Here is a 13,315-nt window from a genome sequence, read left to right on the forward strand (position 1 = left end):
ACTTTTCTTTACTACTGACTTCTTGCAACACAGTTTGCAGACAGTACCCACAAACAAAACTGAATGTACCTGCAAAATTATACCATTGTACAACACATAGTTCAGGAGATATGACATCATAAACATTGAAATGCAAGAAAAATTTGCTTTTCCTTATAATGGAGCCCAAATTGCTCAGTCTATATTCCTCTGGTGTTCCATAATGAGAGCACTTAGTGACTTCCAAAAATCTTCAAGCATAACTGACATTTGAATCTGTTTTATACATGGGAGCTCAATTCTTTAAAGAATCAGTCATTTATTATTTCTACACTAACGTCTATACTTGATTATGGTCAGCATCTGCTCATATATCTACTCTTGTAGAATAACCCATAAAGTAACTCATATCATAATCACAGTACATAGTGCCAGTTATTAGGGGTAGGGAATAATTTTATATATGTTTATGTTTAACAAGTTGTATACTTGATTTGTTATATTCGCAATGCTAGGAACTTTTGATTATTTGTGGATGATCCAACATTTTTGTCGAATAAATTTTGTAATAGTTACTGTGTTCATTTGTTAATAATTACTGGGGAGTTGAGTCTACTGTTGTTTTTATTTTTTCCATGTCTTCCCATTGTCATACAAGGTCATAACATATACTTCTTCCATTGCAGGTGGTCTCACTGTCACAGAAGTTACATATGAAAAGTCGCCAGGATCTGTACAGTCACAAGAACGCACACAGCAGGAGCAGGCCGAGGCTATAGAGCCTCCAGAACCGACTGTCAGCTTGGCTCCCGAACCGAGTGAGTGCTGTATCTAGATTATTTTATTACCATGCCATGTTATTCATGTTGTGGACCTCTCTGACAAGGCTTATCCCATGACAAGACCTGCTGCGTGGCAGAACACAAAGTGTAAGTTGTCTTAAACTGTGGGATAGTCTTTGAAATATACTTTCTTGTTCTTTAAAATTATAGGTCATCAAAGAAAATTAATATACTTTTTTTTCGTGTTATATCGTAATTTTCATGATGCAGTGAAACACGAGGCAATTAATGACAACATTTTCTTTCTAACTTCTTTAACCACAAAGAAAAAATCGGAGGAACTTTTTATAAGATTTATAACAGTTTTTTCCCCAAAATACATAGAAAATTTGATACAGATATTTTACAATGTGCTGACAAACACATCTTTAATTAATGACTGTGTTTAATATCAAAGATTATTACACAGCAGTTCCGTTGTGAAGTTAAGTCTTGAATTTGTTTGCTGTGTTAATTTGTATTGAAAGCCCTAAATGTTATTACCCCTTTTACCCCTTTCTTTCCAAATGAAAGTCATTTCATGATCCCATACATTTCACAGTAATTTGATACTTATCAGTAGTGTTAGTTAATAATTCATTTCTTACATAGTCCTGCTTTGTTGTCTTTAAATTCACTCATATTCCACTGAAATTGCTCATCTGTGGATAATATTTCATTCAAAAACTATCGATTCAGAAGTAATTTAGGTCTCCATTCCTTCTGAAGTGAATGTCATCATACTGCACTTTTGGTGAACCTCCTGTACATGTTTCTATCCATGTAGATGAATCGCACCAAAATAAATAGTTCCACTGCTTTGCTTTGCTTATTTTCATCTCAGTTGATATAGGGTGAAAGGGACCCTCACCTAATAGTAGAAGCACTGTATCATTGACACGTGAAAGAGAATTAAAACTTTGCTAGTTTTTGCACAAATCCTTTGTGCTGGGGAAGGGGGGTGGGGTGGGGGGAGAGAGAGAGAGAGAGAGAGAGAGAGAGAGAGAGAGAGAGAGAGAGAGAGAGAGACCTCCCCTGTGAAGCGATATTGTGTTGGTCAGTCAAACGCACAATTGGCATACCCATCATCAGCATTTTTATCTTCCCTTGGAAAAATGAAATTGTTGTATGTGGTGTAGTTAGTGGTATTAGGTGCCTCCTTCCAGTTGTCTTCATAACATTTAATTATTAATGGTTTAACATCCAAGCTATGATGTGCATTTTTAAAAAATTTATACTTGAGAAGAAAATAGTGTTCAGTACTGTTGTCACAGTCATTGGTGTAACATATCACTGAAGAGCGTTGTCTACTGTGTCAAATGTGTCTGAATCTGTGGCACTTTTTGCTTGTGTCATGATATATGTCTTCTGAAAACACCTGCTTTTGCTATTGTGGTAACTTTATTCCCTGATGTGGTGTATCGTCTCATTGTTTGAAACTACTGTGTTAGTTTTCTTTCCTTATAGAGGTATCCATATTTTAAGGCTTTTCACAACTTACGGCAGATTCCTTGTATAAAAAAGGGGGGGGGGGTGGAGCCACAATGCAGTTAGTAAATATATATATATTGCAGGGAGGTTTTGGAGCATTATAGCTCCATTTTCAATTCAAGGAGAGTCTGATAAATAAACTTGTTTAGTACCTGCATGGTGAAATTATTTTACATATACAGTATAAACCCTCTTTTACGTTTCTACGATTTTTTTTACTTTTGTATCTCTCCCATCAAATGGTTACAATGTTAATTCACACTTGATTTTGTGTTAACAAATTTATAACTTTCCCATGATTCATGCTTTAAGAAACAATGTCTGTGGAGAAAAATGATGCTATCATGGCATTGGCCTTCAAGTACTGTTTACAAATGTTACACAGTTAAGTTTAGACACCATGACACTCTGCTCAGCAGATCTGAATAGGTAAGATTCAAACCAGTTCATTACCTCCTGCCACTTCAAAGTTCTACTCACCTTGGTGGCTGATAGGAATAGCTAGGTTTGTTCAAGTAATGGTATTGTGACTGATCACAACCATTTTCAACTGCTTTTACTCTGCATATGCAACTGTATGATCGTTATGATTTCTCAAATGCGTATTTCACATGGTGTTTTGCCACCTTTGTGTTTCTTGCATTGCTCAAGTGTTTCTGGTTTAAATAATGAAGCACTACACAAGTTACATATTTTTTTCATGCTTAGCAAAACAGGTTTTGAGAATTTATTCTCGTAGTCAGATGCAAATATTTATGTAAGTATATTTTGTGAATTGTTCGCACACAAATAACATGAGTGATGGTTTGTATATGTGTGGTTTTCTGCATAATGGAGGAGGCATAGTACTGTATAACCTCAAATTGATGACTGCTGCAGTGCACGAGAAGCAGAACAGCACATCTGCAAACATCACAAAAAATACTTGTGTAAATATTTGTGCTTGACAGTGAGAATAAATTCTTTATATATGTCACACTAAACATGAAAAATATGTAACTGGTGCATTGTGTGATCATTTAAATAATGAATGACACGACTGCAGGCTTTCTAAAAACATTGATTATGATGAGTGAAATTAAGTTGAACATTTGTGTGTCCCAAACAGATAGCCACTTCCACTTTCTTCAGTGGCTAAACATAACACAAAATTCAGATAACCTTTACTGGATGATAATAAAAAAGTCCCTGATGAGTATTTTAATGCCTATCATGCACATGTATCATACATAAACTACAAAAATGCAAGGGGGATCTTGCACATAATGCTCATTGCTTAAAAAGTTGTTTCCTATATTTTGCATTTTCCTGCATTTCATTCAATTCTTTGAAGTCGTGCACTCTGATTTTTTTATTATTCATATTGACAAAAAGGTTCTCTCACACTCTTTAGATTCCTTGATGCAGTAGATATGCTTGCCCTCAAATCCACCTGTTAAAATGTTACTTAATAGTTTTGCAGAGAACATATTGTTTAGAACTTCTTTGTACTCAAATAGAGAGATTTTATGGTATGCTCTCCAGTGAAACAGTGCTGAAAGATAATTATACACACACACACACACACACACACACACACACACACACACACACACACACCAAGATAACCACTGAAACAAGACTACTGGATGGAAAAGGGGTGGTGAATATCAGGCAATAAAGAAGAAGGACTAGTACATTTTTGTGTGTAAAAATATTTTAAATATACTTACTGGGATTTGTTTTTGTCAACATTTGTGTAAGAAAATATTGTTGGGTTGTAAGAGAGAGGGATGGGGTATAAAGGAAGCTGAAAAACTGTTAACTGTATAATAGTGGGAGTAAACGTATTTCTGGCAGACTAAAATTGTGGATCAGGCTAGGGTTCAAATCCGATAACCTGGAGTTTTGTGGGCAGTGCTGTTCCAAGCTAAGCTACCCAGGCATGACTACCAACATGCCCTGGAGGCTTCACTTTGGTTCTTACAATACAGCACTATTTATTTCATTTACTCCCAAAATAATTTTCATCACACTCAGTATAGCTTTCCTCACTATTAACTTTCTTTGGCTTTCACTTTCTCAGCTGAGCATCCACTTTTGAAGATGGGTCAAAATTATTTTGTGCACACTCAGGTCTACAGAGAGCAGTCTCAAAACCATGCTAAGTCTACTGCAGCTAAGTTGTCAGTACCAGTTTTGAGTAATATTGTGCAATGAATGATCCAACAATTTGGTCTCAATATTAGATGAATCACTTTCCAATATAGAGCGAGCATGCATTTCACTTTCAAATGAGATTTAAATACAACATATGTCAACACTTCTCATTTAGTGAAAAAAGCAACCACTGTATTTTTCTTGACAATTAGGACTTAAAGAAAACAAGTTTTGTGTTTTTATCCTTGAACACACATTCCGGTTTTCGTTCCCAACAGTGATTCAGGTTCCCTACCCAGATCGACTATTGATTCGTACTCAGATCGTAGTTTGTTGCCACGAGGGGTTCCACTGCAGGTGCAGACATATCGCATGGGCCCATTCACTGATGCAAGTGTGCCGATAAATACAATATCCTGAGACCATCCAGTCAGTCCAGCTAGTTCATTGAAGGTTGGTTGCCACTCATTATATAGCTGAGATGCTGAGTCGCAGAGAGGCACAGCAAAAAGACTGCCAAACAAAGCTTTCAGCCTGTTTTGCCGAAAACTTGGTTTGACAATCTTTTTGTTGTGCCTATCTGTGACTCTGCATGTCCGCTATATGCTGAGTGACAACTATACTTCCATAATATTGTCATTATTCCATCCCGTATTTTCCATGGCTTATTGAAGACTTAGATACACACCATTGATTAATAGTGTGTTTGATCTTGCCTGTGTAATGTTTTGATTCACATTTGTGTACACTTATGATGACTTTCACTATGCTCTGGACTTCATTTTTGGCTAGACATTCACGTCATGAACTCCACAGTCATTGACCTCAGGAACCGTCATTCCACCGGTCTCTGCATTAGTGCCATTGCGAAGGATTGTAAACTTTGTTCTACTTACACGGAGTGTGATAAAATATTGGTGACAAGGACTTTTACTCTGCAACTATCTAGTGAAGCATGGCCCTCAAGTTTCTACAGTTGTGGGAGTAGTGGTTGCAGCTGCGACAACAACAGCTGCAACAACAGCAAGAAAAGCAGTGAAAATTCTAGAAACAGGAACAGTTGTGAGAAGAACAGCAGTGGAAATTCAGACAGCAATAACATAAATTGTTTTTAAAACTACTGCAAAGCCAACAACAGCCTAAAGCTAAAACTTCATCACCTCCCACTCTGCCATTCGCTTGCTCCAACAAGGCAGACTAGTGTTTGGAGGTCTGTTTATGTCAGTTTTTCCTTCACTGTAAGGCAAGTAAAATAACTGATGCAGAACCGTAGAATGCACTCTTATAGTCTTCTAGCAATAATATGTACAAAGTGATGAAGAAGCTCCACCCACACTACGACCCCAGCAGTTTCAGATTTCCTGATGTTTGTGGTTTGCTGACTATTACGGTCACCAAACCCACATAGTCGAAGCGAGGCTCAAATTTAACAAATGTGTTAAGCACCATAAACAAACAAATAGAGCATGGGCTGCTGACTTGCAAGGTTTCACACAGAGGTGTAATTATTTTTCCCTATAAACGTTGTGGTCAATCATATGCAGACTCCTTAATCCATGATGATGATATACATCTCTCTCCTGATAGAGAAGTAAGAAAGAAGGCTTTAGAGTCATCTCATCCAACCCAGAACAATTTTCTAAAAATTGCCAAACCTTTAGAAGTAACCGCATAAGCTCAAGCTATGTTTTATGTTACTTCTTGTGTCAACTTTGTTAGCAGTATTGGTTGCCGTTATGCTCCATGATCAAGTGAGAACTTCCAGTCAACGTCATCATCCAGTTTACCAAACACGTGTTCATTTTGTATTCCAAAGACACGGGTTTCTGAGTAGTTAGTGCAGTAGTTTGCGATTCACCGATCTCATTATTGCTAGATGCCCAAACACAGAAGAACTTTTGTTTGCTGTTGGTGTATCCCAAAGCAAGCTGAGGCTCATACGTCAGTTTCCTTCCTGCTGTTGTTGAAGGCACCCAGAGGAGTTTGTGCCGTCAAATTGTGTACCAATTGCAGCCCACAGCATCAGTGGAGTCACTGCTCTTTCTGTGACATAACCTGGTTTGCATGCTGCAATCCAGGGCATCTACAAATGTTTGCCTCGGTGTGCAACAAAAAAAAAAATTACCATTGGTACACTGCATGCCAGTGCTCATAGCAGTTGCAGATTGGATGCAGAAGCACATGCTGCAGCTTGAAACTAATGAAGCAATGACAGATTTGCAGTTGGACAAGAGTGGCCATGTGACTGATGAACGTGGACAGGTATTGGTGCATCGGCTGCCCATAGCTTTGGTACCCTCAACACAGAGTAGTGATGCACAATGGTCAGTTGATCCCATTGCAGGGTCAGCTTTCAGTCCAACCTTATGTAGCTCAGCAACTAACACTGCTGGTAGTCAGCTCGTGGATGACAACTAACATTTTTTACTTAGACGCTTATGCACTTTTTGGTTTCCAAATTCCTGACCAACGGTTCACAAAACTTAGTACATTATGTGTGTAGTATAAGCAGCTGCTTGAGCCTACATTAGGGTGTGCAACAGGTCTCCAAGCCCCTGTATACTTCAAGCAGTTGGCAGTGCATAAGTTTTGCAGAGCACATCTAATGCCTTTCGCCATGCGCAATCAAGTTGAAGCTGAACTAGATAGATTGCAAACTATGAGAGTAATATCCCTAGCATTGTCTAGCCAGTGGGCAATGCTTATGGTTTTAGTTAAGAAACCCGATGGATCACTTAGAATTTTTGTTGATTTTAAGTCTACTATTAGTGCTCAAGCAAATGTTATCTGTATCCAGTTCCCATGCTGAGGGCCATTATTTTTCAAAGATAGATCTCGCTGTCACATTCTTTCAGGTGCGTATAGGTGATTCAGATGAAACAGTTTTAAGGGGATAATATGCCATTCGGCTTGTATCATTATAACAGGTTGCAATTTTGGGCACAAAGCTCTCCCGTGATATTTCAGAAATGCCTGTCTTAATTATTTAGATGACTTGCTGATTACCAGGGTCATGTGGGAGCAGAACCTGTGTAGTCTACAGATTTTGTTTGAGCTGATCCAGGTCCATGATATTTGTTGTCACCTCAACTATTGTAGTTTCTGTGAACCAAATGAAAAGTACGTAGGATGGGTATTAAGTAAAGATGGGCTCACACCCTTACAGGTTCATGTGGATGCAATTGCTCTTTTACTGGCTCCTAAGGACCTGAAAGAACTTCAGTCATTCCAGAGGAAATGAATTGTTATGCAACATTTATTCCCAACGTTGCCCAGATTTCCAATCCACTTTATCAATTGAGTAAACATGGTGTGTAATTTGTGTGACCAGAAACTTACCAGAGGAATTTCATGCAACTTAAAAAGAACCTTATGTTGATCCCTTGTTCAGCAACGTTCCATCCTTGCAAATGCTAAACGCTTGTGACTGATGTGTTAGATTGTGGCACTGATGTTAATGTTGTCCCACATATACACCGATAAGCTGGAACAGCCCATTACGTTTGCATGTAAAACTTTAAATGTAGCCCAGAGGAATTATTCACAAACTGAGAAAGAGGCATTGGCTATCACATACAGTGTTGAGAAGTCTCAAGTGTATCTCTGTGGTACTATGTTTCAACTGATCACCAGTCACATGCCCCTTGCTTTGCTATTTGGCCCTCATTCAACACCTCCCTGTAAGTCAGTGTAGCAAATGCAAGGCTGGGAATTGTTACTGAGTAACTATACCTATGACATCCATTATCGGCCCGCCACACAGCACTGATATGCATATGCCCTTTCCTGCTTGCCATGCATTCCAAATGCAAACTTTGATAGTCTCAAAGTGCTGTTTTTTGCCTTGCATGCAAGTCACTGATATATCCTCTATGAATTCCTGGTTATAGTGTGTGAAGTAGCAGCAGAAACAGGCCATGATCCTCTGCTCCTCAGGATGTTGTCTGCGACACAGCGGGGTTGACCAGAGCATCTGCCTAAGGGCACTGAGAAGGAGTGGTGCATCTAATTGTCATTATGGCACAGGCTTAATATCACTTGGGGTGTCATTTTGTTAGCTACAGCTGATTCTGAATGTCGGGTGGTAGTTCCTCCCATTCTCTGCCCCTGCATAACCAAAGTACTCCACACTGCACGTCAGCGAATGTGGAGAATGAAGGTAATACTGCAGCATAAAGTATATTGGCCTGGTGTTGATGCCACCATAGAATACACCATCGAGAACTATCAGGCCTGTACCCATAGTCAGCCAGCCCCATCACAGCAATTAAACCCTTAGCCGCTACCTGACCACCTGTGGCAAAGAGTGCATTTTGATTTGGCTGGACCATCCTGGGGAGCAATGTTGTTGGTAGTTGTTGATGCCCTCTCTAACTTTCCATATGTGGCATGAATGGCTACCACCACCACAGTATCTACTATCCGTGCCCTCTCAGTCAGGAGGCACCTTAAACCCTGGTTTCCGACATTGGGCCTCAGTTCACAGCATCTGCATTTTAGGGTTTTTGAGACAGCAAAGGACTTGCAAGAGCAGTTGAATGGAATGGACAGTGTCTTGAAAGGAGGATATAAGATGATCATCAACAAAAGCAAAACAAGGATAATGGAATGTAGTCTAATTAAGTCGGGTGATGCTGAGGGAATTAGATTAGGAAATGAGGCACTTAAAGTAATAAAGGAGTTTTGCTATTTGGGGAGCAAAATAACTGATGATGGTTGAAGTAGAGAGGATATTAAATGTAGGCTGGCAATGGCAAGGAAAGCGTTTCTGAAGAAGAGAAATTTGTTAACATCCAGTATTGATTTAAGTGTCAGGAAGTCATTTCTGAAAGTATTTGTATGGAGTGTGTAGCCATGTATGGAAGTGAAACATGGACGATAAATAGTTTGGACAAGAAGAGAATAGAAGCTTTCGAAATGTGGTGCTACAGAAGAATGCTGAAGATTAGATGGGTAGATCACATAACTAATGAGGAAGTATTGAATAGGATTGGGGAGAAGAGAAGTTTGTGGCACAACTTGACCAGAAGAAGGGATCGGTTGGTAGGACATGTTCTGAGGCATCAAGGGATCACCAATTTAGTATTGGAGGGCAGCGTGGAGGGTAAAAATCGTAGAGGGAGACCAAGAGATGAATACACTAAGCAGATTCAGAAGGATGTAGGCTGCAGTAGGTACTGGGAGATGAAAAAGCTTGCACAGGATAGAGTAGCATGGAGAGCTGCATCAAACCAGTCTCAGGACTGAAGACCACCACAACAACAACACACAACATCTATGAAATGGCTTTAAGCCTCTGACCACAACCTCTTTCTACCCTGTGTTGAATTCGGGAGCTGAGCAGATGTGCAAGAGATTGTCGACAGCTGACTTTGAGGAACCACTCCCTTCCTGCACACAACTTATCGGGTGCCCCCACCCCTTGCGCGAGCATTTTTCACATGAACAAACATTGCAACAGATGAAAGAAGTGATATGATACATCTCATTTCACCTTATGTAACGCCTCAGGTTTTGCTGTTCTGCACAGGCACTTTATCGGTTTCAGTTACAAAATAATTAGACGTTGCATCTCTGTTTCATTTTGCTGGCATTTCTTCTTCTTTCATTAAAGTTTGTGGCAGATGCAAATCTTTTTGCAGTAAATGCATCTTTTAGTTGGTAGCCAATAAAATTGTAACATACTAAAACTTTTGAATTATTTAGGAATAAAGAAGATAACTCGCCAAAAGGCAGAAATGCTAAATCACTGATAGGTACACAAACAAGAGGTACAGAGCTTGGCTAGCTTTCAGAATGCACTTCCTTTTTGAAGCTTGTATTTCTGGATCCCACCCCACCTTCATCAATGATCTCCAACTTTTCTGATTCTGCCAGTCCCTTTCCCACACAAACCTGGTTCTACAAACACTCATCTCCATAGCACAGCATCCTTGACCCACCTCCACCACATCTGGAAAATACTGTTTTTGCACAATCCCCACTACCTATACCTCATCACCCAAATTGAAATCCAGGCACTCCATCACATAGAACAACATTCCAAACACCAGCTCCACAAATTATCCAACATGCTGACATCGTACTCCCACCTTGGGGCACCACCACTGTCCAACCCCCATCCTACCCATAGTGTTCTTCCTTTTCAATCCCTTATATACTCTGCCTAGCTGATATTTCCAACCTACCACATCCTCCATAAACCCCTACCAACACTCCATGAAATCCAGAGCTTAAACAATCCCAGAACTCTGGTGTTAACCTTCCACCAAAATCCTTAGCCTCACAAAAATTTCAGTCCTATCCAAAGACCTCACATTGAGCCCTGCTCCCAGATTTAACAATGTTGGACCTGTGAAAGACATATTCTCCTTCTCCCGCTCCCTTCAGAAGAAACACTTCTTTGCCACCAACCCCTCTAACCAAAGCCAATCCAATCCCACCATCAAACCCCTGCCTGTCTCAATTTTTACCACCATCCAACTATGACCCTCCTACACTCCCACCTAACAATCCCCTGGTCACCTTCCACGAGTTCCTAACTTCCAGCCCGATCTCATCATCCTTCCCCATGTCCCTCCCTAAGAACAACCACCTTTTAATAGAAGAAAGGACTGCCCTACACAACCAAAAAATGGATCCGGTCCTGATCATCCTCCCAGCAGATAAAGGTTCCACCACTTTTGTCATGAACCAGAGCGACTACCTGGCAGAGAGCCTCCGCCAGTAGTCCGACACCTCCACCTACAAGCTCTGCCAAAGTGACTCCATCCCAGAAGTGCAACATAACCTTCAATCTTGCTGAAATCCTTAAGACCTTCCTAGAACCTCTTCTGTGAATCCTTCTCCCTACTCACACTAACAACTGCTCGCAGACCCACCTTCTACGTGCTCCCCAAAATCCACAAACCTAACAATTCTGGGTGTCCCATTGTGATTGGTTACAGTGCCCCCACCATAAGAATCTAAGTCCTTGTTGATCAACATTTCCAACCAATTGTCCAAAACCAAGCCTCCCACGTTAAATACCAATCATTCCTGCATGGCTCTCTACCATCTCCACATCCTTACCTCCAGGATCCCTACTAGTCACTGTTGATGCAACCTCCCTATACACCAACATCCCTCATGCCTATGACCTTGCCGCAATTGAACACTGCCTCTCCTGACGTCCTGCAGATTCCAAACTCGCAACTTCATTCCTTGTACACGTAATCAACTACATCTTAATCCATAACTACTTCACACTTGAAAGGGAAGCAAACAAACAAATTCATGGCAAAGGCAGGGGCACGCACATGGCACCCTCCTAGGCAATCCTCTTCAGAGGCCACATAGAGGAAACACACTCTGGTTCAGGTTTGTTGATGACCGCTTTATAATCTGGACCCAAGGCCAGGACACCTTATCATCATTCCTCCACAGTTTTGACACCTTCTCTCCCATCCACTTCACCTTGTCCTCCTACACCCTCGTGCCACCTTCCTAGATGTCGATCTCCTCCTCTCACATGCCTCTGTCCATACCTCGGTCCACATCAAACCCACCAGTCACCAACAGTACTTGTACATTGACAGCTGCCACCCCTTCCATACCAAAAAATCCCTCTCGTACAACCTGGCCACCCATGATAGACACATCAGCAGTGATGAGAACTCCCTTGCCTAGTATACCAAAGGACTCACAAAGGCCTTCACAGACAGGCAATATGATCTAATTCACAGACAGATCTCCTGTGCCATATCCTCACACACACCTGATCATCACAGTGATCCCAAGAACCGTCCACAAAGAAGTGCCCCCTCTTTACCCAGTACCATCGGGGACTGGAATGACTGAACCATGTCCTCCGTCAGGACTTTGATTATCTATCATCATGACCTGAAATGAGAGACATCCTACCCAAGATACTTCTGACCCTTCCAAAGTGATGTTATGCCAACCACCCAATCTCCACAACATCCTAGTCCACCTCTTTGCCACTCCCACCCCCAATCCCCTGCCACAGAGATCATACCCTTGTGAAAGACCCAGATGCAAGACCTGCCCAATCCACCCACCCAGCACCACCTACTCCAGTCCTGTCACTGGCTTATCCTACTCCATTAGAGATCTCCTGTGAAAGTGGCCATGTTATATACCAGCTCTGCAGCAACCACTGCACAACATTTTACACTGGCATGACAACCAACTGGCTGTCAACTAGAATGAGTGGCCACTACCAAACTGTTGTCAGAAACAAGGTAGACCACTCAGTGGCACAACATGCAACAGAACACAACATTCAAGATTTCAATGGCTGCTTCACAATCAGTGCCATCAGGATCCTCCCCACCACCACCAGCTTTTCTGAGCAGCGCAGATGGGAGCTATTCTCGCAGCGCATCCATCGCTCCTGTAACCTTCCTGGCCTGAACTTAAGGTAACTCGCTGCCCATCAAGAGGGAGAGCCTTTCATTACCAAAGATTAGACCTTAAATATTCATCACTTTTGTAAACCAGTGTTGGAAGAGGAGCTGAGGAAACACACACAGTACTGTTAACAACAGGTCTTGTGTGAAACATTGATGCTCTTTATTAGAAAAATTGTAGTAGCAGTGACATTGTGGAAATTGTGTACCATTTAAGGTAAGACTTGTACTTTTTCTTTCAGCAGGTTATAGTGCTAGTTCAAGCTCAATAAGTGATGGGTCAGTAGAAACCCTGTTGAATGCTGCCGGTAACTTCCCAGCTTTGATGGACATACCTCCTGACACTGATGATGAAACATTAGTTGAACTGGCAATAGCACTCAGTTTACAGGTCTGTATTTAATGTATGTGTTTTTTTTTTTTTTTTTTTTTTTTATTTCTGATCAATTCTACTAAGCCGCTAATCCACTGTTT

The 13,315-nt window shown here is 40.9% G+C and overlaps 1 protein-coding gene across 1 annotated transcript in view; it reads left to right on the forward strand.

Moving 5' to 3' along the window:
- LOC126470301 (protein purity of essence) overlaps positions 1–13,315 on the forward strand; it is a 475,244-nt gene that overhangs the window by 305,359 nt on the left and 156,570 nt on the right. The window contains exons 47-48 of the mRNA XM_050098072.1: positions 666–797; positions 13,084–13,232. Of these exons, the coding sequence (XP_049954029.1) occupies positions 666–797; positions 13,084–13,232 (281 nt within the window). The remainder of the gene's footprint in view (positions 1–665; positions 798–13,083; positions 13,233–13,315) is intronic.

This window comes from Schistocerca serialis, chromosome 3 (assembly GCF_023864345.2).
Source record: "Schistocerca serialis cubense isolate TAMUIC-IGC-003099 chromosome 3, iqSchSeri2.2, whole genome shotgun sequence".
In the NCBI taxonomy this organism is placed as follows: Eukaryota; Metazoa; Arthropoda; class Insecta; order Orthoptera; family Acrididae; genus Schistocerca; species Schistocerca serialis.